This window comes from Peromyscus maniculatus, chromosome 5 (genome assembly GCF_049852395.1).
Source record: "Peromyscus maniculatus bairdii isolate BWxNUB_F1_BW_parent chromosome 5, HU_Pman_BW_mat_3.1, whole genome shotgun sequence".
In the NCBI taxonomy this organism is placed as follows: domain Eukaryota; kingdom Metazoa; phylum Chordata; class Mammalia; order Rodentia; family Cricetidae; genus Peromyscus; species Peromyscus maniculatus.
In genome coordinates, this window is record NC_134856.1 from 37,946,668 (window position 1) to 37,972,787 (window position 26,120).

The 26,120-nt window shown below is 47.0% G+C and overlaps 1 protein-coding gene and 1 long non-coding RNA gene across 4 annotated transcripts; one reads left to right on the forward strand and one right to left on the reverse strand.

Annotated features, from left to right (window-relative positions):
- The first annotated feature begins 2,804 nt into the window (after window positions 1–2,804).
- Window positions 2,805–21,286, forward strand: Ces4a (carboxylesterase 4A). Of its 3 annotated transcripts, XM_006986849.4 has the most exons (14): window positions 2,820–3,138; window positions 9,033–9,234; window positions 12,771–12,912; window positions 12,995–13,128; window positions 13,388–13,541; window positions 16,156–16,260; window positions 16,340–16,444; window positions 16,578–16,616; window positions 17,149–17,289; window positions 17,713–17,793; window positions 18,154–18,310; window positions 19,143–19,274; window positions 19,449–19,521; window positions 20,454–21,286. In XM_006986849.4, exons 1-14 carry the CDS (start codon window positions 3,060–3,062, stop codon window positions 20,602–20,604), a joined length of 1,695 nt encoding a protein of 564 aa, XP_006986911.2. In that variant the 5' UTR covers window positions 2,820–3,059; the 3' UTR covers window positions 20,605–21,286. The 3 variants fall into 3 exon arrangements, with proteins under 3 accessions (XP_015860882.2, XP_076428131.1, XP_006986911.2); XM_076572016.1 differs by lacking the exon at window positions 17,713–17,793 and having other exon boundaries at window positions 2,811–3,138; XM_016005396.3 differs by lacking the exons at window positions 19,143–19,274; window positions 19,449–19,521 and having other exon boundaries at window positions 2,805–3,138.
- Window positions 8,784–25,287, reverse strand: LOC143273305 (uncharacterized). Its single transcript, XR_013051274.1, has 2 exons — window positions 25,032–25,287; window positions 8,784–9,079 (listed from the first exon to the last, which is right to left on the reverse strand). It is a non-coding gene; the product is annotated as an uncharacterized LOC143273305 (long non-coding RNA).
- Between the last annotated feature and the right edge of the window lie 833 nt (window positions 25,288–26,120).

A 26,120-nucleotide genomic window follows, 5' to 3' on the forward strand; every position in this document is an offset into this window, starting at 1 on the left:
GAAACATACCTGGCACCTGCAAGGCCATAGGGTCAACCCTAGAACTGCAAAAGAAGAAAAATAAGTATATTTGAGGGTGCATGTGGGTCATATGCAAATATTACCCTGTTTTATATAAGAGACTTGGGCATCCTGGAATTTTGATATCTTGCAGGGGGTTGAGCTCCTGGAACCCATCCCTCAAAGATGCTATAGAAATGTTTTTGCTCTAGACAACAGCATAGACAACGGGCCTTATGGTATTGAAAGTTCTTTACTTGGTCCAAATTTACTTGGTGCTATAATCCCAGCACTCAAGAGGCTGAGACAGGAGGAGAGAGACCACATCTCACAAAAGTAAAATCATCACTTAATTCTTACTACAATCTTGGAATCTTAGTACTGTTCTTTTTTTAAGATTTATTTTTATTTTATGTACATTGGGGTTTTGCCTGCATGTCTGTGTATGTGAGGGTGCCAGATCCCCTAGAACTGGAGTTACAGACAATTGTGAACTCCATGTGGGTGCTGAGAATTGAACCAGGGTCCTCTGGAAGAGCAGTCAGTGTTCCTAACTACTGGGCATCTCCCCAGCCCCTTAGTACTATTCTTATGTGGATTTTGCAGATAGAGAAAAAGTGGTTCAGAGAATCTGGTGATTTACCCAAGGTCACACAGTGACAGAGCTAGGGTTTAAACCCAGGCAGCCTAGCTAGGATTCAGCGCAGTAAGCTGGCGGATGCTGCAGAAGCTGACGAAACACGTTATTACCACCCCTGGAGCACGTGCTTTCTGCCGCTCTCCTGTCTCCTCTCCCTGCTTCCTTTCCGGGAACGTGGGAGTGAGGCTGTTGTCAACAAGGCTTTAAGAGACTCAATCTGTCAACAAGTTTTTGTGTATTTTGGATGGTCTCTCCGATCAAATTTCTCAGTCAAAGGACACAGGCCATTTCCAGGTTCTTGCTCCATGTTGTCTCACTTGAGGAGACATTGTGTCATTTCCACGCTTGCTGTCAGATGAGACAGCTACTTAGCCAATAGCCAGGGTGTGGTAGAGAGGAGATGCTTCCACCGCTTCTGAGACCCCAAGTTATGGTAGACACGCCATATCAGCACATAGGACTTTCTAGAAAATTGCCTGGGAGCACGGGCGTGATTCCCAGGCCCCTGGGCCATCCGAGGATTGTGTGGGGAGGAGTTGGGAGACGGTTTCTGGAGGTGTGCCTTGCTATGAATCCTCACCCCACTTCTTCCTTCCAATGAAAGCCCATGGCAGTCGTGTGTGTGTGTGTGTGTGTGTGTGTGTGTGTGTGTGTGTGTACATGCGTGTGCATGTGTACGTGAGTATTTGTGAGTCTGTGCCATGGTGTATATTTAGAGGTCAGAAAACAACCTCAGGTATCAGTCTTCACCTTATACCTTGTTGGAGAGGGGCTCTTTGTGTTGGCTTTTTCTGCTGCATACACCTTCTGAGCTGGCCCTGAACGTCCTGGATTCTCCTGTTTCTGCCTCCCATCTCACTGTAGTAGCACTGGGATTATAGATGCATGCTGCCACACCCAGCTTTACATGGGTTCTGGGCATTTAAACTCTGATCCTCATGTTTGTGTGGCAAGTACTTTACTAACTGAATCATCTCCCCAGCTTCCCATGGAAATCATTCTTTGTTTGTTTGCTTGCTTCTTTTTCTCTCTTTTTTTTCTTTCTTTCTGTCTTTTTTTTTTTTTTTTTGATTTTTCAAAACAGGGTTTCTCTGTGTAGCCTTGGCTGTCCTGGAACTCACAGAGATCCACCTGCCTCTGCCTCCCAAGTGCTGGGATTAAAGGTGTGCGCCATCGCCACCTGGCTTGGGAATTATTTTTAAAACATAGGACAGAACAATGTTGCTTATCATGGAGGATCTTGTCCAGCCCAGAGCCTGATACCAGCCAATGGACTACTGCAGCCTAATATTGTGGAGAGTTAGCAGACTGCAACCAAGGGGGTTGTATCCAACATACCAAATGGTTCCCATGTCGGCCCCATAGGCAGCAGTCACCTTCAGCCAGCCTCAGACCTTCCTTAGAGGAGCATGGAGCCTAATCAGTGATGATTGGGCAGTGAATTCCATATTCCTGAGGATAAAAAAGCCACAAGAATGAGAAATGTGGGTAAGGATCCCAAGTAAAGGACATTTCTGAGAACTCATTGAATGGGCTTTGGATGAAGTAGTGCGCTTCAATGACTTGCCAGGCCTACAGAACTGGAGACCATGGGTCAGTAAGAAAGGCAAGCCGCTTACCTTCTGACCTCCCAGCACAGAAACCCCTAGATACTCAGTTCCCAAAGGTAAGCCAGGACTCCAGGACTCCCACCTGACCTGTCAGTGAAAACGGAACCATCTTTTCCCGTCCAGTCCACACTGGCTCCTACAGCTCTAAACATCAGGTCAGATTTCCCTTTCCTGGCTGATCACACAAAGGTCGACCTTTATGTTGAAGATTAGGTCTTTCCCAGGAAACCCTCTGGTTCAGTCACTACCCTGGTTTCACTGAGTGACCCTTCTCATGGTTGCCTTTAGGTATAAACTCCAGCTGGACCGTGGGACTGGGGGTACTCACCACATTGACTTCCTGTCCCTGATACAGTCTGGCACTCTATGACAATCCTGCCTGAGAAACCTGGGCAAAGCAGCAGATACAAGAGTCTACACAAAGCATAGGCAATCAGGGAGGCCAAGGGCTCTTAAATCCACAGGAAGGATACCTGGGGGCTGAGGGGCCCATTTTCCCCAGCGTTCTGCTCCAGTCTTGGCACCTACTCAATTCATGGAGTTTGACTTGCACTAACCAAACTTGAAGTGTTGCCAAATGAGCAAACCGGGCAGGGATTGCAGGCAAGTCCGTTTGGCTGAAGAGCCAAAGCCATATGTATGACCTATCACCCCAAGGAGGAGGGACAAGGCTACACAGCTGGTGAGAAGCTGGTCATAACTCCTCCAGCCCTAGCGATGGGAATCAAGAAGATAAAAGCCTTCTGGTGCTTACACACTGCAGTCACAGCTCCCTTCTGACCCCGTAAGTGTTGGCATCACCGCAGCCCATGGCAGAAGCTGAATGGAGCATGAAGTGGATTCTGGGCTTGAGCCTCACCCTTTGCCTGATAGTCCAGACGGCCTTAGGTAAGATCTTCATCCCTCTGGGGTTGCCAGTCCCAGCTCAGCCTTTTCTGGACAGTGGGGCTTGGACAAGGTCTAGGCAGATGGAGGGCAGTGTTTCAGAGCATTCATGTGCTACCAGCTAAAAATCTGAGCACATCATTGTCCTCTCTGATCCCCGTGACTGCTCAGCAAAGTGGGGACCATGTCTCCTACCTCCTGGGATCACTGAGGGACCTGGGAACATGGCATGTCCATGTCCCTCCTTCTGGCCTTCCCCACTCCTTTCTGCCTTCCTTCTTCTAAGCAGGAGTCCCGCTTCTGCCTCTCCATGTCCTACACAGCCTTTTCACTCTCTGTGCCTTTCTCCTCAATGGCCTTCTTTCTAAAATGAACTGTGAGAACAACATAACACATTAACAACCTTTTATTGAGGTGTTAGATGTACATACAGCAAGATGGACATATCTAAACTATATGATTATTATATATAACTACACGTATATGATGAAACCACCATTCTGATCAAAATCTAGAATATTGCCAGTATCCTATGTGCTATTGCCTAGTCCACAGCTTCAAAGTGACCACTGTTCTGGACTCTATTGTTAATTGATTTTGCCTAAATAATTACATGAGGGTATTTTGTTGGTGGTGGTGGTGGTAGTGGTAGGTATTGTGTTTTTTTTTTTTTTTTTGAGACAGGGTTTCTCTGTGTAGCTTTGCGCCTTTCCTGGGACTCGCTTGGTAGCCCAGGCTGGCCTCGAACTCACAGAGATCCGCCTGGCTCTGCCTCCCGAGTGCTGGGATTAAAGGCGTGCGCCACCACCGCCCGGCAGGTATTGTTTTTTAGAAGCTTTGATAAAATTGCTTTTAGCATTTTGTGATATTAACTCTTCTTGCATATTTACATATAGTGGTGATGTTAGCATATAAACAATTTTATTTTTAAATTTTTTAAATTATATCTGTGTGTGTGTGTGTGTGTGTGTGTGTGTGTGTGTTCTTGCTTCTGTATGCCACAGCACATTTTTGGAGGCCAGAGAACAAATTAAAAGAATCAGTTTTTGCCCTCTACCAAGTGGATCCCAGAGACCAAGCTCAAGTCATTAGGCTTAGCGGTAAAGCACCCTTATCCACGGAACCGACCTGCTGGCCCTACAGTGTTATAATCTGCTTATTTTTTTCACTTAAATTCTTATGGAAGGCAGTTTATAGCTTAAGTTTATATTTGCTTGGCTTAGTTCACAGACATAAAGGAGGCTCCAACATCCACTGAAGTTCAGATCTGTCTTTGCTTTAATGATGTGGTACATCAGATCAGAATGGGATGTGTGTGTAACTAGCATCATATAGAATTGTACAAGTGAGCTGGGCGGTGATGGTGCACACCTTTAATTCCAACACTTGGGAGGCAGAGCCAGGCAGATCTCTGTGAGTTCAGGGCCAACCTGGTCTACGAACGAGATCCAGGAAAGGCACAAAAGCTACACAGAGAAACCCTGTCTCCAAAAAAAAAAAAAAAAAAAAAAAAGAATTGTAGAAGTGAGATACGAGCATTTTGCTAGATGCATATCTTATACCTCAATAAACTATTGCTAATGTGTTGTTTCATAGTTCAAAGAATACTGATTTTTCAAAAAGATACATTTTGTTTTAAAGTGAAGTCACCTAACCAAAGCATATGAACATTTTATGGCTCCTTGTATATTTTGCCAAGTTGTTTTTCCAAGGTGTTTTATCAGTTTGTCCTCCACCAACAATACATGTGAATGTTTTTTTCACTGTATCATCTCCAGAATTGGGGGCCACCATTTGTTGATTTTCCAGGTGTCACCTGTGATTCTAGGCCTTAATAGTACTTTATGGATACTAGTGTTGTTTGGTTGTGAGTTTCTTATTTTTGCTTCCCCCCACACACAAGGTCTCACTATATAGCCTAGGTCCTGTACTTTTGTGATGTGTGTGTGTGTGTGTGTGTGTGTGTGTGTGTGTGTGTGTGTAAATGTTTCACGTCTCCAGCTGGGGATGCCAGTCTAGCTGTCCCAAGAGATTCAAGTGATTCTCCCTGTTCCACTTTCTATCTCCCTATAAGAACAGTGGGATTAGACACCTGTGTGATGCATTCAACTTTTATGTGGGTTCTAAGGAATAAAACTCAGGTCCTCACTCTTGCACACACACACAAAAAAAAAAACATTTTTTTATCCATTGAACCATCTCCCCAGCCTTGAACTTGTGATCTTCCTGCCTCTGCCTCCCAAGTGCTGGATTACAGGTATGCTCCACAGCTGGTTTGTACTATTGTTTTGATAAGTGCTTCTGTGCTCCCTCCGGGTAACAGAGCTGACACTGGACTTCCCATGCTGCTCTTGTTCAGCAGTCTAGAAAAACTCTTCCACGTGGTTGTAATTGGCTCCCTGGAGACCAGGGAGTTGACAAACACCATGGTTTACAGCAGTCATGAGACATTCTCTATGTGATGTAAGACAAGTTACATAAACCTTCGAGCTTATTTCCATGTGTCTATAGGAATATTTGGGGACACCAGGGTGATGGTACACACCTATAATCCCAGATCTTAGGAAGTTGAGGCAAGAGGATCATGAGGGTTGTTCTGTGTGAGCATACATGTGTGTAGTGTATGTGAACACATGTATACAGATATGCCCATGCAAGCAGAAGAGGATGACATTGGGTGTCCTGTTTTACCATTTTCTGCTATTCCTTTTGAGACAGGGTCTCTCAACCTGAACCTGGAATGTGTCATTTTTTGGCAAGGATGGCTGGCCAACAAGCCTCAGCAAGGATTATGAGTTTTAGGTCAGTTTGAGCTACAATAAATAGCAAGACTTTGTCTCAGTAACAAAAACAAAAGAAAAACTCTGCCAGACAGTTGTGGTGGCGCACACCTTTAATCCCAGCACTCGGGAAGCAGAGGCAGGTGGATCTCTGTGAGTTCAAGGCCAGCCTGCTCTACAGAGCAAGTTCCAGGATGGGCTCCAAAGCTACAGTCTCGAAAAACAAACAAACAAACAAAAAAAAGGCAAAAAAAAATCCAGGCATGGTGGTAAATACCTTTAATCCCAGTACTTCTGAGACAGAAGGCCTAGGAATTTGGTTCAGATTGGATGTTTTTAAAACATTATCTCATGTAGGCCAAACTGGCTTTGAAGTCATGTAGCCAAGGATGATCTTGAACTCATGATCTCCCTGCCTCGGCCTCCCAAGCACTAGGATTTCAGATGTATGTTACCTTGCCTGGCTTGGGAATCGTTTTTTGTTTTGTTTTGGTTTGTTTTTTTTTTGTTTTTGTTTTTTTGTTGTTGTTTTTTTTTTTTTGGCATCAATTCCTAAATGATTCTGATCCATGGCTAGAGTAAGTAACAACTTGGATCGCATTTGCTTTCTGTCACTTTACTGAGTGAACTCCAAGGAATGGGAACAAAGAGCAATTCTGTTTTGATAAGGGAGGAGAGAGAGAAACTGACAGGGTACTTAGAAAGGGACAATGGATGTGAGTGAGGCCTCAGCAGCACTTGGCAGTAGAAGTGGGGCAGGATAAGAGCCTGGAAGAGGAGGAGTACTTACAGGCAAGGGCTGGAATCAACCTAGTCTATTCCATATCTATTCCCAAAGCTGTCTGTGGTGTGAATAGGCTTGCAGTGTGTGTGTGTGTGTACACATTGTAAGTGAATACATTATAAACCACATATAGCTGCACTTGTATGCATATGTATACTCTCTGTGAACATGCATTTGTGTGCTTCTCCTGTATACCTGTGTATGTATAAATTCATAAGGGTGCATTAATGCAAATGTGTATGAGTAAGAATGTGTATAGATAATTCCAACCATCCCAGAAATGAACCAGGCAGGGCTTGGGAGGTAACTCGGTCAGTGAAGTATTTTCTGCACGTATGTGAGGACCTGGGTTTGGATGTCCAGAACCCATATGAAAAGCTGTGGGGTGCATGACTGTACCCATAGTGCTGAAGAAGGAGAAACAGGTGGGTCCCTGGGGCTTGCTGGCCACCTAGTCCAGCCACTCAGCAAACTCAAGGTTCAATGAGAGACCCTGATTCAAAAAAGAAGGTAAAGAACAATTGCAGAAAACATCAGAAATCAACCACTACCCTCCATTTGCATGTGTACAGCCACCACCACGGGCACATTTACAACACACACACACACACACACACACACACACACACACACACACACACCGGTAGGGAAAAAAGCAAATGAAAAAGAAACTAATCAAAAAACTAATTAAACCATTTAACAACCAGGGAAAAAAGTGTAGCCATGTTCATATCAAACAGAAGTTAAAATAAATGCCCCTTTCAGCCCTGCATGGTGGCACACGCCTTTAATCCCAGCACCCAGGAAACAAAAGCAGGTGGATCTCTGTGAATTTGAGGCCAGCCTGATCTACATAGGGAGTTCCAGGACAGCCAGGGCTACATAATAGAGAGACCTTACCTCAAAAAAATAAATAAACAAAATAAATGTCCCTTTCATTGATATTAAATGACATAAAGAGAAATGGTTTATATAACAGACATGAACTTTTATGTACCTACCAACATGGCTTTGGGATCTTAAATAATGAAGGAAATCCTCATAGATGCATAAGAGGAATAAGACAGATACACAATTGTTATTTTATATTTCCAAGTTTTTTTAATTGTTGTTTTAAACATAACTAGGCTGAGGAGATGGCTTAGTGGTAAAACACTTGCTGCATGAGCACAGAATTCAGATCCCCAGAAACGTAAAAAGCTGGTGGTCTTGCCAGCCTGCCTGCAATCCCAACCCAGGGGAGGCAGAGGTAGGGAATCCCTGGAGCAAGATATCTAACCAGACTAAGCAAAACAGCAGACTCTGGGCATGCTGACAGATCCTGCCTCAGTACATACAGTGGAAAACAATCAACTAAGACACCTGTTGTTAACCTCAAGTCTCAGTATGCACATGCACACATGTGCATCTACACACATGCATGCACTTACACAAATGAACACACACTCGAGCATTAAAAAGTAGTGATTGGGGCTGGAGAGATGGCTTAGAGGTTAACAGCACTGGCTGCCCTTCCAGAGGACCTGGGTTCAATTCCCAGCACCCACATGGCAGCTCACAACTGATTATAACCCCAGCTCCAGGGGATCCAACACTCACACAGACACAAATGCAGACATAACACCAATGCACATAAAGTAAAACTAAATAACACATTCTTTTTTTAAAAAAAAAAAAAAAAGTAGCCACTGAGGACTGGGGAGGCGGCTCAGCAGTTAGAGCGCCGGCGGCTCTTCCACAGGAGCCAGATTCAATTCCCAGCATCTACATGGCACTTTGCAGATGCCAGTAACTCCAGTTTTAGAGACCCCAGTGTCGGGGGCTGGAGAGATGGCTTAGAGGTTAAGAGCACCAACTGCTCTTCCAGAGGTCCTGAGTTCAATTCCCAGCAACCATATGATGGCTCACTACCATCTGTGATGAGATCTGGTGCCCTGCCTTCAGACATACATGCAGGCAGAACACTGTATATATAATAAATAAATCTTAAAAAAAAAAAAAAAAAAAAAAAAAGAGACCCCAGTGTCCTGTTCTGAATGTGGTACGCAGATACACATGCACACAAAATGCTCACAAACATAGGATTTTTAAATAATAATAATTTATTGGTTGATTTTTATATATAAAGCAGCAGCAGCAGCAGCTACCCAGGTCTGGTAGCACACTCCTGTAATCCCAGCCTTTGGGAGGCTGAGGCAGAAGGGTGATGGACTCTAGAGAGAGGTGGGGGAAGAGAAGAAAGAGAGGGGAAGGGAGGGGGAGGGGAGAGGGAATGGATCCCATCTGTGGCTGACAATAACGAGACAGGATGACTGTCCCTCTTCTCTTCCCAGGTGCTTTGCACACCAAGGAACCTCTCGTGGTCACCAAACACGGGATCCTACAAGGAAAGCAAACACATGTGGGAAACATAACCGTCCAAGTCTTCCTGGGAGTCCCCTTCTCCAGACCTCCTGTGGGTGCTCGCAGGTTTGCCCCTCCGGAACCCCCGCAACCCTGGAATGGCATCAGAGATGCCACCACCTACCCACCTTCGTAAGTGCCTGGGGATTGCGGGCTGGTAGATGAGCAGACCTGATGAGTAGGGTGGACCAGTGCCTAAAATAACTCACTAGAAACACCCTATGTGACCACAGCAAACCCAGGCCCATGCTTGGCCTGTTTCCAAGCCTGTGTAATGAGGGAATTAGAGCAAACGGCATTTAAGGCACTGATCGAACTGTGTTGGGTTTCTCACGGGAGGGGGATGTGGTCACTGGCTTTGCCACAGGACCTTCTGGGAAGCTGAATTTCCCAAATGCATCCCACCTCCTGTTCCCATCCACACCCCTGGCCAGTGAATGATGGGCTCCAGCTTTGTAACAAGCCCACAGGATACTGTCAGCCACTCCCTGCAGAGGGCGCTCCAAGATGGGAACTACAGGGCTATTCCAGCTTTGAAGTTACCGTGTCTTGCTGCCACCTACATGTAGCCTTCACACTACAAGACTTGAACAATGATTGCCCTTTGGAGCCCTGGGCTTGGCAGCTCGGCCAAAATAAGTGTATTTACTGTTTATTCAGACTACTGAGTAATCAACTGACCATGACATTGTGTGGCAATCATTAATAATGTTTAGCAGCAACTAGTTAAAGCACAAGGTTTAAAACCTGGGTGCCAAGTGATATTTTTAAAAAAAGCTCTATAACTCCCACTTGAATGTCTATTTGTTTGTCTATTTGTTACAATTCCACTGTAAGGACATGATCAACCAGAGACCAAGGGTGGTTTTGCTCTATGCCAAGCATAGGAGAGGTACAGGTTCAATCTCGATAGACAGACAGACAGACAGATCAAGCCCCAGGCATTCTGATCATTCTCTGGTTATTATTTGGAATCCCTGATGGCAAAACATGGAATGACCATTATCTGAAACTTGAAGGTGAGGCTTGGAGGTGAGGGTGCCCATTTTATACACATGTGTGTGTCAGTCATTGGAACTCGCTATAAGCTGTCAGAACAAGGGATTTTAGAACTTAGAGAGTCAAGTGTAAGAATCTGTTGATTACTTAGACCATTCTGTAGGGCAACAATTAAGGGAGAGAGAAAAATGGTGCTTGTACAGGGAAGCTGGAAGGAAGTGTTTGGATTCTAAATTTGTTTTAAAGGGAAAGTGGATACTATTTTCTGGAGAATTGAATATGAGCCACGTGAAAAAATAATTTAATATAGTGACTATATTTTGCTCAAGAGAATAAGGGTGTCATTTCCCAAAGTGGTGAACTCTAGAGCAACAGCAAATTTGGGCAAAATATGAGAAAATTCACTTAGCTACCAAGCATATGGCACACACACATTAATAATCCCAGTAATTTGGAGACTGAGGCAGGAAGATCAAGAGTTCAAGGCCAGTCTTGACTACACAGCAAGTTTGCGGGCACCCTGGGCTATTTAAGACCCTACCTCAAAAGAGAGAGAGAGAGAGAGAGAGAGAGAGAGAGAGAGAGAGAGAGAGAGAGAGAACAGAGACAGAGACAGAGACAGAGACAGAGAGAGCTGGGTGTGATGACTCATGCCTTTAACCCCAGCACTTGGGAGGCAGAGAGCAGGCAGATCTCTACTAGTTTGAGGCCAGCATGGTCTACATACTGACTTCCAGGCAAGCTAAGGCTACATAGTGAGTGAGACCTTGTCTCAAAAAAATTTGTTAAATGATAGATAGATAGATAGATAGATAGATAGATAGATAGATAGATAGATAGATAAAGTTTAGGGGCTGGAGAAATACTCAGGGGTTAAGAGCATTGGCTGCTCTCCCAAAGGACCTGTGTTAGATCCCTGATACCCACTAGGTGGCTCACAGCTTGTCTGGAACTCCAGTTCCAGGGGGATCCAATGCCCCCTTTGGTCTCTGCAGGCATTGATGCACATGGTGCACAAACATAGATGCAGGCAAAACACCTACACACAGAACATAAAAATAAATAAAATCCCCTAAAGTCTTTAAAGAAAAATGGGAACCTGTGCTTCATAGCAACTTCTAGGCTAGTCTGCGCTATAAAATGAAACACAGTCTCAAAAAAGCAAAAAGAAAAGAGAGAACTAAGAGAGAGAAACTTGGGCTCTCTTTGCTGAGACCTGGGTCAGCAGGGGGATCCACCAGGGAGATAGAGGGAAAAGTTGGAGAGTATAATGTTATAGAAACCTGGAGAGGGAATACTGTTCAAGCCCCAGAACTGTTTTTTCTCTGGCCTTCACATGCATTCATTGACCTGTACACACAAAAACAAAAGAAAATGAAAGTTGTCCTTTTAGGAAGAGAGCTCGGATGGCTGCTGGTAAGGGTGGTTGGGGACAATAGTTTGGGATGAGGCAGGTTGAAGTGTTGTGGGAAGGACATCTGAAAAAGGGAAAGGGGAGGTAGGCTGGGACAAGAGGGTAGCTAAAAGGAGAAACAGGCAGATAGGGATTTCAATCAAGTAAGGCCAGCTCCAGACTTGTAAGAATAGCCATTCCAGGGACTAGGCCAGCAGCAGAGAAGAGGGAGGTGGCCAGATAGCCCATACTCTTCAAATACTCCTAACGTCCACACGGTACCTGGCTGAGTGCTAGGACACACTGTCAGCCTGCATTCAAGGAGTGGTTGAGTCACCCAGGAGAAAAACAATTAATTGAAATAATTTCAACCAGCACTACGGTCAAGAGTGGAGAAAGGTTTGCAGGACACAGAGGGAGTGCCCATAAGCAGTGGGATACTGTTTGATCTGACCTCAAACAGAAGTAGGAGCTTGCTGGGCAAGGAAGAGAGCATTTGGCAGAAGACACGGTCACAAGGGCTTGGCAATCAGAGGCAAGCAGCCATGTCTCTCAGGAACAAAGGGTGGCTGGTGAGGTGACTGGGTGGGAAAGGGGCCTAAGCCAGACTGAGGGTGTATGGACTTCTCCTCTGAGGGCAGCGGAGAGCCAGGGAAGTGGGTTTGGCGGACATGGGTTCTTCCATGGTAGCTAAGGCTGTCCTGGGACCTTCTATGTAGCCCAGAACAGCCTTGATTCCAGGTCTCACAGGGAAGATTTTAAGAAGGAAAGTGCCATGGTCTGCGTTGTGTCTTGCTTTGTCTTTAATCACTTTTATCAATATCCTCCAGAGAACAAATTGGAGGACTGTGAAGAAGTTGGGGACAGGAGGGGTGTTCAGACCATAGATTTGATGGTCCTGTGTTTGAAGTGGGAAAGCATGTTCTAGAGCTCCTTGGCCTGCTTGGGAGATAAAAGAGTCTGGGAGGGTGGGACATGAAGGCAGAGAGGTACCTAGGGCACCCAAGTGTTGGCCTAGATCTCATCGGCAGTCTTCAGCATGAGCAACGACTACCCAGGCCAAGGGGTGAAGGGCAAGACTCATGGTAGAAGGAAGGATGGATCCTAGAGAGACCTGCCTGCCTCGCGGTCCTGGACCTGACTACTGGTCACGCACACGCGCACAGAGCCTGCCAGGCTTTTGTCTTAGGTTGCCCCCGCCCCGCCCCATCACTGTTGACCCCAGGATTGAAATCATTCTCTCCACTGCCAATCCAAATTCACTGTATGCCCACAGGTGCCTTCAGGAAACCTGGGGGCAGATAACCTCTCTATACTTAAACACGCGGAAGCGGTATGAGTGGCTGCACTTCAGTGAGGATTGTCTCTACCTAAATGTCTATGCCCCAGTGCTCGCGGCTGGGGACCCTCTGCTGCCGGTGAGTAGTGTTTTCCACCACCCGTCATCCCCCTCTACTACCCTACAGCCCAGCTCAGACTTTGGAGACCTTTCTTGTCCAGGTGATGGTTTGGTTCCCCGGAGGCGCCTTCCTCGTCGGCTCCGCTTCTACCTACGAAGGCTCAGAGTTGGCCGCCCGCGAGAAAGTGGTGCTGGTGTTTCTGCAATACAGGCTGGGCATCCTGGGCTTCTTCAGGTGGGCCTTGGACCAGGGGCGGGGCCTTCACCCACCTGCCTGAGGCACAGAAGGCGGGGACTGGCGGAAGGGGGCGTGGTCCGTGGACAGGACCGAAAGATGAAAGACGAGGGTGTTTTGGGCCGGGCCTGACCCGGTGGAGACGCTGGATACCGTCTCACGAGTGAGTCTAAGGAAGCCTTAGGTAGGGAGCCTTGGCAGCTCTCTGAATCCTGACCATCCAAGTTTGAAACACTGACCATGAATCTCCTGTGCCTAGCACGGGCGACAGCCAAGCCCGCGGAAACTGGGGGCTGCTGGACCAGGTAGCGGCTCTGCACTGGGTGCAGGAGAACATCGCGGCCTTTGGTGGAGACCCGGAAAGTGTAACGCTATTTGGCCAGTCGGCAGGAGCTATGAGCGTCTCGGGACTGGTGAGTGCGATTTCCATTGGACCAGCAGAGACACAGGCCAGCCTGTCCCCACACTGCACCTGGGTATCCACAAACCCGCATCTCACCCCTGCCAAGGACACCATTCACTCCAGGAGCACAGTCGCTCGCAGCCAACAAGGCTGAGGACCAGAGTTCAATTCCTGGAGCTCACAAGGTGGAATTGGCTCTGGCAACTTGTCCTCTAACCAGGTTTCTGCCATATACACTAAATAAATGATTTTCTAGAAAAGGAAAAAAAGAATAGCAATGATGAAAAATCCAAGCCCCAACGAGGACAGGGTGAGGCTTTGTGGGTGCCTACCACCTCCTGCTTCTCTCAGAGCCCTTTCCCGTAAACAGACGCCAGGATCTACCCTCTAGGCAGGGCTGTGGACAGCCTAGGCCTGGAAGTCAGGGGCCTGTGTTAGAGACTTCACAGGGGTGGAAGTGAGCAAGAATCACATCAAGTATGGTTGTGAGGGCCACAGTAGTAATAAGGCCCAATCTAAGAAGAGTTGAGTGTGTTGGTCCTAAAACTTGAGGGGATGGGAGAGTCACAGCTAACCTTAGCTACATAGTAAATTTGAAACCAATATGGACTACATGAAACCCTGTCATTAAAAAAAAAAAAATCCAAAGAGAAGGCAGATCTGTAATTCCAACATTCCAATAGCAGACCTGAAATGCCTGGCCAGCCTGAGCTACACAGCAAGGCCTTTCCTGTCCTAATTTTATCTCCGTCCTCATCTTTGTTCTTCTCAATCAATTCTCCCCAGTGCTCTCAGAGAACCAGCATATATACCGAAGCAGGAATTCTTTGGCAAAGCACTGCAAGGCTTGAAGCTTTCAGGGTCGCAGAGAGAGGTGATTAGGATCCACACATAAAGCAATAATTTTCAGCTTCCAATTACAACCCAAAAGGGGAGTGACTAAAGGGGAGTTCTCTGGTAGGGTCGACTAAAGGCTGAGATCAATTAGGGAATTTATGTGCTCAAACTATAATCTAGAAATGGCTAGATATAATGTTAGGGGTCAGCAAGTCACAAGAAAGTAAACTGTCTTTGGCGCCACTTTTCCCGCTTGTCCCGGCTGCAGCTGCTTTCTGATAGGGAGGGGGACATGTGCTAGGTGGCTAAGCGACCTATGTCAGAGCATGCAGTATTTGGTTAGTAAAAGCACTTTTGCTCAGAGTAATTGCTGAGGAGAAAATCTAGGAATAGCACCTGGCTAAGGAGGAATAAAAACTGAATTTGCACAAGAAAGAAGCTTGGCACCTATCACCTGTCTGGCCTTGGAGGCAATCTCCTTGGGTCAGTGGGAAGTAACTACCTTAACTCAGTAACTAGCAAATGGCTAAAACATCATCCCAGGAATGTGAGCAGTAAATCTCTTAAGTTAGGGTCTTGTATAAATAACATGGAGTGAAGGTAAGGAGTTGATATAATTGTTATGATTCTTTTCTCTGTCTGTGGGTGAGATGAGCTAATGTTTATCTATGTGCAGTTTTGTCCTTGGAAAAAGGTATCTTTGCTGAAGTACTTTTGTCTGAAGAATGGCCATGTTTAGATTTATGTTAATGAAAAATAAACAGAGCTGGGGACAGTTGTCCAATTACCTCAAATGTATAGGGAAAGTTGTGCCCAAGATTGAGATGCAATCGTGAGATTACATGTACATGTAACATGGAAATGCACGGTAAATGAGGAGAATCATAGCTGTTATTACACAAGAAGTTTACAACAAGAGACAGCCAGTTCATTCTAAAGGCCTTGCGTGATGGTTTCCTCTAACAGAACCCTTAGTTCTGACAGGTTGACCTTCTGAACTCTAGCTGTCACTGCTGTATACTCTCATGGACTTTTGCTACCAGTGGCTCTCAGTAGTTGGCCTCAAACTTGTGGCTTGCAGCCATCCTCCTGAGAGCAGGGACAGATTTTAAGCAGGGAAGTGATAAGATCAGATGTGGATTTAGAGAGGCCTCTCGGTCTTCTGCATGAAGCAGGAACTCAGTCTTGGAGGCCCAGTTGGGAGGTGAAGGAGCAGGGTTTATCCCAGAGGAGACAATGAGGGTAGGAGGAATGGAGAACAGAGGGCTGTTGCTGAGTGATTCACAGGACCAAATGGTCAGGAAGGACTGGAATAGTTACATGTGGCAGAGGGCAGAGGAGGGACAGCCCCCAAGCTAGGTAGATAATGTCAAAGAGAGGTTCTACCCAGTTGGAGGTTGACTAGAACAGTTTAAGACACATAAATTCTGAGGTATCCAAAGATATAACTTCTCTGAAAGAGCTGTTAGCATAGATAATTGGAGCTGTGACTATGGGGTCCCACCTACCCTCATTTGTAACCTGTAGCAGAGGAAGACCCCCTTAGGCATACCAGCAGATCACATCCCATATCCTCAGGTCAACTCTGGGACCTCTAGAGCCCATTACATAGACCAAAGACTGGAAGATGCTGGCTTTAAGTCTAGGACTCTAGCCTAAGACCCATGGCTCCCTCCAAGATGTCATCTCTCAGGTCACTGGGAAATGGTTAGGCAGGCACCCAAAATAAGTCAGTTGGCCCTCCCTATTTATGGGTCTCATGAGTGCTCTGCTTCCAATCCCTACAGCTGATGTCACCCCTAGCCCAAGGTCTATTCCATCGGGCCATTTCCCAAAGTGGTACTGCAATACTGAACTCCTTCATCACTCATGATCCATTGAAGGCAGCCAAGGTGGGCATCACTCTTCTCCCAGGGCTCAACAAGAAGGGGTAAGGATGGAGGCATCCCTGTATACCCCTTCTCTCTACAGAAGGTTGCTCACATGGCTGGCTGCAACCACAACAACACAAGGATCATGGTAGAATGCCTGAGAGCTCTATCAGGGGATGAAATGATGCATGTTTCCAAGAGGATGGTAGGTACAACATTCCAGTTGTCTTCCCTATCAGCCTGTGTACTATAGCCACCCATAGATACTTCCTGAGGGACCTGTCACTGGAGCACATTGGGAGTTTCTTTTGATTCCTATCTTCTTCTCTCCTTTATAGTCATTCTTTCGTGCCAATTTCAAGAAAGATCCAAAAGATGTGAGTAAACAGTGGCCTGCAATTTGAGTGTTTATTGAATACCTACTATGTGCCAGGTCCTTGGGATACTTGAGGAACTATGCAGGCCAAATTCCCTTCCCTAGTGGAACTGATGCCCCACTGGAGAGAGAGAGAGAGAATAAGCCCTATAAATAAGTAAATTACTCAGCTCCCTAGAAAGCAATAGCAACAAGGAAGGGGTCAGGCATGATGAGAGATATGGAACCTTAAATAGAATGGATAATAAATGCCTCATTGAAATGATATTTCATAAGGATTTTCAAGAGATAAGGAATGAACTATGTGTATGCATGAAGCAAGCATCTGAAGTTAAGTAGCCTGGTCCTGTCTGTCCTGGTCCCTCCCAACACTCACCTTCTTAAGTATCATTATGGGCAATCTTAGTTTTTACCAAAAGAGCTTAAGCTAGAGCAGCTCCTGGGACAGACCTGATGAGCTGAGCATCCAAGTCACCAAGGCTCTCGGAGGGTATGTGGGATGACTAGCTGGAAAAATGCCCCTGGCCTTGCAGGTTTTATGGTTCCTGAGCCCTGTGGTGGATGGTGTGGTGTTCCCAGAGGACCCTGTGGTGCTCCTGACCCACGGGCAGGTTACACCTGTGCCCTACCTTCTAGGTGTCAACAACGCAGAGTTCGAGTGGGCCTTGCCTTTTGTGAGTGGATGGGAAAGGTGCTCACTCAGTGGGTTTGGAACGGGATGTCCCTTGAGCAGTGTGTGGGTACCAAGTTAGATCTCAGTGGCCCCATTGAGGATGTAGACATTGCTTCTATTCCCTGTTCAGGGAGAGCTGACCAGGAGTGATGGAGGGGAATTGGGAGAGGTGTAGTCAACCCCTGAGCCTGCAAACAACCATACACCTTAGGGACCTCCTTTCTTCCTTCCTTGGGTCAAGGCAGATGCTGTAGCTCAAGACAGGCTCTCCCAGCTCTGCTTCAGCTCAGAACTAGGTGCTAATGACAGACAGTGAGCAGGACAGGTTGTGGGTCTTTCTTGGGCTGTCTTGTCTGAGAATTCTATATGCAGACAGGCACGAACTCAGGCCTGATTCAACCCTGGGTCCTTTTCTTGTGAGCAGCTCATGAAGCTCCAGATAACTCGGCATATGATGAACAAAAAATACTTCACCAAACTGCTCTGGAATTTCAGCATCGTACTGGTGAGGGGTCCCATGGTTTGGGTTGTTTAGTGTGAACAGCACTGAACACCACACACACTTCTTTAAAAATGTAGGACATGCTCTATGCAAGGGTTCCTGGGACCTTAAAGGAGTTTGACATGGGATGAGATGGTTGCTGATGGGCAAGGTCTCCGAGGCACTCTTAGGGTCCTGGGAGGCAGTTCTCCTGTGGCAAAAGTGGGGGTGGGGGGATTAAGAACAATCAGAATGGAGATCTTCCTAGAAAATCCATTCCCAAAAGTCCTAGGGAGCTGAGGCTGGGTACAAGTGAATGGTGAACCCACCCATGGCCCAGCTGGTATAGCAGACCTCAGGGTGGGTCTTGCATCCCTGGCCCAGAATATCACTAAGGAGCAGATCCCACTGGTGATGAAGGAATACTTGAACGATGCTGCCAATAAACATGACTGGACGATGTTCCGAAACCGGGTGATAGACCTAGTTGGAGATGCCACCTTCGTGTACTCCACACTTCAAGCTGCACGATACCACCGGGGTATGAGGCCCCTAAGAATAATCATACCGCTTCCCTGTACTGTCCAGCTGAACTGCTTCCAACTGGGGTCACCAGCTCTTCCCACACACACTCCATACTTTGGGCTAGTATAGGACTCCAAGAGACCACAGAGAAGGCAGCAAGCCAGAGGAAGAGCTGTCCTTAGGGATAAGGGCAGAACCTCAGCCACCCTAGAGGAGAAAGCTGGGGTGGTAGAGACAGTACCTAGGCTAAGAGGATGGGCTTAAGAGCAACTTAAAAAGCAGGCTGGCCGGCGGCGGTGGTGGTGGTGGTGGTGGTGGTGGTGGTGGTGGTGGTGGTGGTGGTGGTGCACGCCTTTAATCCCAGCACTCGGGAGGCAGAGCCTTGCAGATCTCTGTGAGTTCCAGGCCAGCCTGATCTACAGAGCGAGATCCAGGACAGGCACCAAAACTACACAGAAACTCTGTCTCGGGGGGGAAAAAAAAAAGGCTGATTGGGCTTGAGAATATAAGGATGAGAGGTCAAAGGTGAGGCTGGAAAGGACAGCCATTAAAAGCCCTTAAATACAGTGTCCAGAACAGAAGGCTCAGAAGAGGGGAGAAGGCAGCTTCCATGATCCTTGCTATAAGCTTGCCAATTAGGTTTTAGTGTCCCCAACTCTGCAGATGAGGAACTGCAGCTCAGAGAGTTTGACATACTGATGGCTAGTGAGGGCAGGATTCTAAATTGCTCCATGACTGTAAAGCTGAAAGCCTGCCTGATGTCGGTGGGTGGGACACATTGGGTAGGCGGGGAGCTTAGCTCAGTGAAGGCTCTTCCTGCAGCCCTCACCCATTCCATTTATTCACAGATGCTGGCTTCCCTGTCTACCTGTACGAGTTCAAGCATCATGCTCCCTCAGGCATAATTGTCAAACCTCGACGTGATGGCGCAGACCATGGAGATGAGCTTTCCTATATCTTCGGAAGCCCTTTCTCCAAAGGTCCTAATGCCCTACCTGACACCTAGTCTCCCCACCATGTATGAAGACCCACACCTCCATTGGCTGACCACAGGGAACTACCTACTCCCTAGTGTGGAATGTACTCACAAATGCAGAGTGGGAGGCTGATACCCCTAGATCTTTCCAAAATACCACGTCCTCTTCTGCCCCCAGGCTCATCCACCAATGAGGAAAAGGAATTCAGCCTCCAGATGATGAAATACTGGGCCAACTTTGCCCGCACTGGGTGAGTCTAGCCCCTTACACATATAAATAATACTAGAACCACAGGCACTGGACAATCAAGCCTGGGCCCTTCTCCTTTTCCTTGTCAGTCATGGGATCTTAAATGTCCCTAGAATGTGTCCCCTCTGTCCAGTGGTGCACACTCTTAATTCATTCATCCAATAGTATGTCACTGATGTTCTCCTTTGTATCTGACCCTAGTCCTGGAAGCTGGGGTTCAAGGATGGCATAAGCATGTGCTACATCCTCCTCACCCCACCATATGAAAACCGAATTCCAAACAGGCACAATGGGAGCTGTCCCACTGGGAGCACTGGGCCTTAGAGCAGCAAGGAGGGGCCTGGCCCTATTTGAGTGGCAGAGATGGCTCCCAGTGGAGGTGACACTTGAACCAAACTTTGGGTCCCCCATGCATGTCTTCCTGGCCCCACCTTCTCTCCCCCCATCATTCTGTGACACTAGAGGAGTTGTTCTGAACTATCACCTAGCCAAGCTACTCACTTGCTTAAAACCCTTGCTCATGTTCCCAGAGTAAAGCTCCATTCCCTTAGCTTGTCATGCAAAGCCAAGAATTCTTCCCATGTCATCCTCATCCCTTCTGCACACCCATCCTCTTTATACTCGCCTTTATATTTTACCTCACCTTGCACTACCTGGAAGCTCACTTCTCCCACCTCCTTCCCTGGGGCTTGCTATGCAGCCTACACTGGCCTCAAACTCACAATTCTCCTGCCGTCGCCTCCTGAGTGCTGGGAATCTAAGTGTTCACCTCACACCTAACTCTCCTACTCTTTCATAAAGACCTGTCTAGGCATCATTGCCACAAAGCCTTCTTGGATCTCAGCTTCCCAAGTGAAGGCACATGGAAGAAGGGTAAGAGGCACAAGCCGAATAAAAAGGAGTGACAGATATCTCTTTCTACCTTGGGGTCAGGGACCCCAATCACAGAAAGCTGCCCTACTGGCCACGCTTTGACGAGGATGAAAAGTACCTGCAGTTGGATTTTGACACAAGAGTGGGTGTGAAGCTCAAAGAGAAAAAGATGGCTTTCTGGGGAAGGCTGCACCAGCCCCGGAGAACTTAGAAGCAGCAGCGACACTGAGAGTGACCAAGCAAGAGGGAACTATCCTCCCGGACATCCTGCCTCAGGGAGAATGGCCATGCGTACAACTGAGGACAGCAGTCCTGTCCACAAATTTAGGACCTGTAGATGCTCCCAGCTAGCTTCAGGCTATTGCTGGAGCCCTAGCCCATCATGGGGCTCAGCACTACCTGTCCAGCCTGACATCCCATGGCACCCCACATCTCACTGTCTAAACCAGGCCAGGGCCTTTCATCACACCGTGCTCTGCTCCCCACAAGCTCAGCCTCAGGATAATCTCTTCTCTCCCTTTTACAAGTCCTCTTACCCTTCATGATGTATTTGCAGCCCCCTCATGGAAACGTCACACAGGCTGTCATGTTCTGTCATTGCACCCTGCTATCACTGATCATCTACCCTCTTCAACCTACCTGCTCATGCTGGCCTTGAGGCCCCAAACAATCTATTCATGATGTGGTGCAAAACTTTGATAGCTCGGGATCTGTTCCCCTACCCACACTCATCTCCCCTGGGGCCCTTCCAAAGCCGGTACCTAGGGATGATGCTCAATTAAAAAAAAAAAAAAAAGTGTTCTTTTGATCTTCAATTTCTTTCTCTGTAAATGATTGGGTGAAATGAATGTTATCTCAGTTTGAACCCTTAGGGTAATAAAATATTGCTACTTGCTGCTTCTTGTTCTGTATTTGCTAGAGGGGCTGAAGCAAAGTCATTTAGAGTGTAAAACATTTAGCTAGTGCCGGATGTGGTAGTTTATAAAAAAGAGGTAGCCCACTTCGGAGTCTGCACAGGACACATCCAGACACCAAATTCTCAGCACAAAGGAGATTGATTACCCAAGAAGGGGAAAGGGGGAGGGGCTGCAAAGGCAAGCAATAAGCTGCAGCAGCAGCAGCAACAGCAGCTGCAGCAAGCAAGCAGGTGTTTTTCTCAGGAGTGGGTTTTTTGTGTTTGTTTGTTTGTTTGTTTGTTTGTTTGTTTAGGGGTGGTTTTTTGTTCTTGTTTTTTGTTTTGTTTGTTTATTGGTTGGTTGGGTGATTGGTTAGTTGGTTTTTCAAGACAGGATTTCTCTGTGTAGCCCTGGCTATCCGGGAACTCACTCTGTAAACCAGGCTGGCCTCAAACTCAGAGATCCACCTGCCTCTGCCTCCCAAGTGCTGGGATTAATGGTGTGTGCCACCACCCAGCAGGAACAGACTTTTAAGGAGAAAAAGGGGGCATCTGTGCTAGGGTGAGTTGGTAAATCCTGCTAGGATATGTTAGCCAAATAATTAATTTTGATTGTTGGGCCTTAGTATTTTGTCTCAGGAATGAGTCAGTGGATAAATAAGGGAATGAAGCTTGGGGACTAGCTTTAGAAATGTAATGTAATGGTTGTTAGCATTAGGGGAGAGCCGGAACTTGTCAGCACCAAGTTTGCTGTGCTCTGGCCTGCTAGAGCCTTTCAGTCACAAACACTTGTAATCTCAGCATTTGGAAAGTGAGAAAGGAGAATCCAGGTGTTCAAGGGCATCTTCAGCTACACAGAGTTTGAGTCCAGCCTAGATGACATAAGACTCCATCTCAAAAACAACAACAAAGCAGAGAGAAAGAAAACCTTGGCTTGCTCCTTCTCTATCTTAAATGCAACATGCCTCTACCCCAAGGATATCAGGACACCACACCTCATGTTCACATCCATTCAGATCTAACCTTTCTATCCTGACTCTCCCAAACATATCCCAACCTGTTCCACAAAATTTGTGTTCTCTCTCTCTCTCTCTTCTCTCTCTCTCTCTCTCTCTCTCTCTCTCTCTCTCTCTCTCTCTCTCTCTCTCTCTTCTCTGTGTGTGTGTGTGTGTGTTTCTTCTTTTCATTGTTGTTTTCATGTTTGCTTGTTTGTTTGTTTGTTTTTGAGACTGTCTCACTATGTATCCCTGGCTAACCTAGAACTTGTTAAGTAGACAGGGCTGGTCTTGAACTGCCTCTGTCTCCAGAGTTTGAGGATTAAAGGCACAAACCATCAGCTTTCTTCCATTTGGGGGGACCAGGTCTCACACTGGACTGTAACATAGGCTAGCAATTCCTCTGCCTCAGCTTCCTGAATACTAAGATCACAAGATTGGGCCACCAAATTTGGTCCTATTTTCTTTTTTAATATGCTTATTCAAGCTGGGCATGGTGGCACACGCTGCAGAGGCAGGCAGACCTCTGTAAATTCCAGGCCAGCCTGGTCTACAAAGAGAATTCCAAGACAGCCAGGACTATTACACAGAAAATCCCTGACACAAAAAAGAAACACACACACACACACACACACACACACACACACACTTATTCATTTATTATTTATTTACTATTTTTTTCCGTGTGGGGGTTTTGTGTGGTGTGTGTGTGTGTGTGTGTGTGTGTGTGTGTGTGTGTGTGTGTGTGTTACTGTGCCCATGTGAAGATCAGAATACAGCTTTCAAGAGCTGGTTCTCTCCTTCCACCATATGGGTTCCAGGAATCAAACACAAGCATCAATCCTAGAAGCAAGCACCTTTATCTGCTGGGATACCTCTGCAGTCTCTTCCTTTTTTAAAGATTTGCTTTAATTTTATATTTATGTGCATATATATGTATGTACGCTGCATATGTGTGGGTACCCATGGAAGCCAGAGGAAGATTCAGATCTCCTGGAGCTGGCGCTACAAATGGTTATGAGCCACCTGACTGGGGTGCTGGGAACTGAGCTGGAGTCCTCTGGAAGGGCAGCAAGTGATAAGTGCTCTGCTGAGCCATCTCCCCAGACCCTGGGCCCCCACTCTCTGTCTTCGTGAAAAGACTCTTTCAGGCACCTGATAGAGTAAACTCATACTTTTGTCCTTTCATGACTAGCATAATATCACGATGTCTAAAAAGTTCGTCCATGTTGTTGTACGTAACAATTCTGTTTTATTTTATGTGTTTTTATCCATTAGATATTTAAGTTGTTCAAAAAAGAAAAAAAGATTTGAGTTGGGGGCTGGAAAGATGGCTCAGAGGTTAAGAGCACCAGCTGCTCTTCCAGAGGTCCTGAGTTCAATTCCCAGCAACCACATGGTGGCTCACAACCATCTGAGTGAGATCTGGTGCCTTCTTCTGGCCTGCAAACATGTGTGCAGGCAGAACACTGTATACATAATAAATAAATAAATCTTTAAGGGAAAAAAAAGAAAAAATTTGAGCTGTTTGCACCTCTTAGTTACTGTGATTAATACAGCTACACATACTTATTTTATATTCTACTGTAGCAGAAAATAGGCTGATACATCCTCTAAAGAAGGTACTTTCAGCCTAGGTGGATCTCTTTCAGTTTGAGGCCAGCATGGACTACAGAGCAAGTTCCAGGACAGCCAAAGCTGTCTTGAAAAACAAAACAAACAAACAAACAAAAAGGTATTTTCATTGATTCAATTCAGACCCCCCAAATTTTTTTCAAAGAGAGCAAACTTTTTAAGGTTCTGTATTTGTTTCAACCATGTCCAACTTTAGCAAGAGCCCTGCCAAGACTGTTTAACCAGAGATCCAGCTCCCACTCAATATCTGATCACCCTCCATAACTAATGGAGTTCCTCATCCCACACATCCTCCAGGTGATGTCTGAGCACCTAGGCCTATCTTCAGCCAAACTTGTTAGTGGGCTGGAGAGATGGGTCAGCATTTTAAAGCACTGGCTGCTCTCCCAGAGGACCCAAGTTCAGTTCCCAGCACCCCATCTCTGTCTCCAGTTCCAGGGACCCTGATGCTGGCACTCTTCTGGCCTTTCCAAGAACCGAGTAGTGCACAGACACATGCAAGCAAGACATCCATACACATAAAATAATTTTTTTTTTAGTAATTAATACCTTTAGCCAGAACCTTTAACACTTCTTGTTAGTACTTTTTTCCACCTACCGACCACACTGCTCTTGACTATAATTCCCACTTAGCTATGCTATATTGGGGTTTGAGCCAAATTTCTTTCTTCCTCACTGCAAAATCTCATTGCAAAGGTCCTATGTTCATTTCAGTGACCTTGAATAAAGCCTTCCTGCCTTCCCTGAGCTTTAATGTTTTATTTATTCTATTTTTTTAAAGATTTTTTATGAATATGAGTGTTTTGCCTGCAAGTATGTATGTGCACTGTGTGTGTGCACATGCCTGGTGACTTCAGCGAGCATTAGATCCCTGAAACTGGAATCACAGATGGTTAGAGCCACCATGTGGGTGCTGGGAGTTGAACCTGGGTTTCCTGCAAGAGCAAAATGTGCTCTTAACCATTGAGCCAGTTCTCCAGCCCCTATTTGTTCTGTTTTTCAGATAAGGTTTCATATTGCAGTCCAAGCTGACCTAGAACTCATTAGGTAGAGCTGGGTCTGGCCTCGAACCCTTAGCAACCCTCCAGCTTCCAAGGTGCTGGGATTACTCACAGGAGTCGCCACACCCAATATGATTTTCCTTCAACATCCTTCTTTAGGCATTTTTCATCCAGACCTAAGGAAGGGTATTTCTCCTCCAAATTAATGGAAGTACAGCTGAGCAGAAACAAGAATCCAGACTCCAGCACGGCCGTGGCTGACAGAATAATAAAGGACTACGGGAAACCCTTGGACCTTCGACCTCCCCTGGGGTTCCAGAATAGAATTCCAGTGGGCAATCTGGAAGGGAGCCAGGTGGACTACTGGCCCCACGTGCTCCCCATCCATCCAAACTGGTCTTCCACCAGCTCCTTCCCAGAGCGCACAGCTGGATAGCTACCCGCCTGCCTACACGCTCTTCCCTCTCTTTGCCTTTGCCCGCCAACCCCTCAGGGATGAAGAACACTCACAGGTACCAAGCCAGAGCCTTCCTAGCGCTCACGCGTTCAGGACGCCCACCTTGGGGCTGGAGCCTGCCTTCGGACTTCCGCCTCCGGAAGCAGAGCCCTATTCTTCTCCCACACCTCTATACCCGAAGCAGCTATTACCAGCCAAGCAGCTGGGAAAGGGCCAATTAGTGTGGAGGACGCGGCTCTTCCATCGTTCCCGCTGACCACAGGCCCCTCAGCGCTGCAGCTGACTCCTCCTCTCGCCCCAGGCTCCCGCTACCCGGAGCGGGTCTCAGCCTCCCTGCTCACCGACAGCGCCAGCTGCCTGGGAGCCCCCAGGGGACGCGCCGTCAGGCCTCTTGCCAACTGCTGTGATGGATCTCGTCGCTGGCTCTTGTCCAGAGCCCAGGCGGACTCAAGGGCGCCTAGGCCTGGAACTCTCAGCGCCTGGTGGCGAGGCAAGAGGGTTGGCCCCGCTGCCAGGACTCCTGAGCCTCCCACCTCATGTGTCTTGGAGCCGGTCATCAATTCGTCCTGCAGCAGCTAGAAAACCGGGACAGTACAACCCAAATTTTAAACTGCCAGTGAGGCGCTTGGTGCCTGACTTGACTTCTAGCCTTCTCGGAGCAGGGGGGGCGGGGGGGGGGTGCTGGGGGGACACGAACAGACTTCATTGTTTCCCTGGGTCTGGGTTAGCAGTGTCCAGATCAGT

Bases quoted from the DNA above. Each gene is read 5' to 3' on its own strand.
- Ces4a (XM_006986849.4), top strand. From the start codon at position 3,060: ATGGCAGAAGCTGAATGGAGCATGAAGTGGATTCTGGGCTTGAGCCTC. The intron at 3,139-9,032 runs GTAAGATCTTCA...TTCTCTTCCCAG, and splicing joins GATAGTCCAGACGGCCTTAG to GTGCTTTGCACACCAAGGAA. The intron at 19,275-19,448 runs GTCCTAATGCCC...TTCTGCCCCCAG, and splicing joins CGGAAGCCCTTTCTCCAAAG to GCTCATCCACCAATGAGGAA.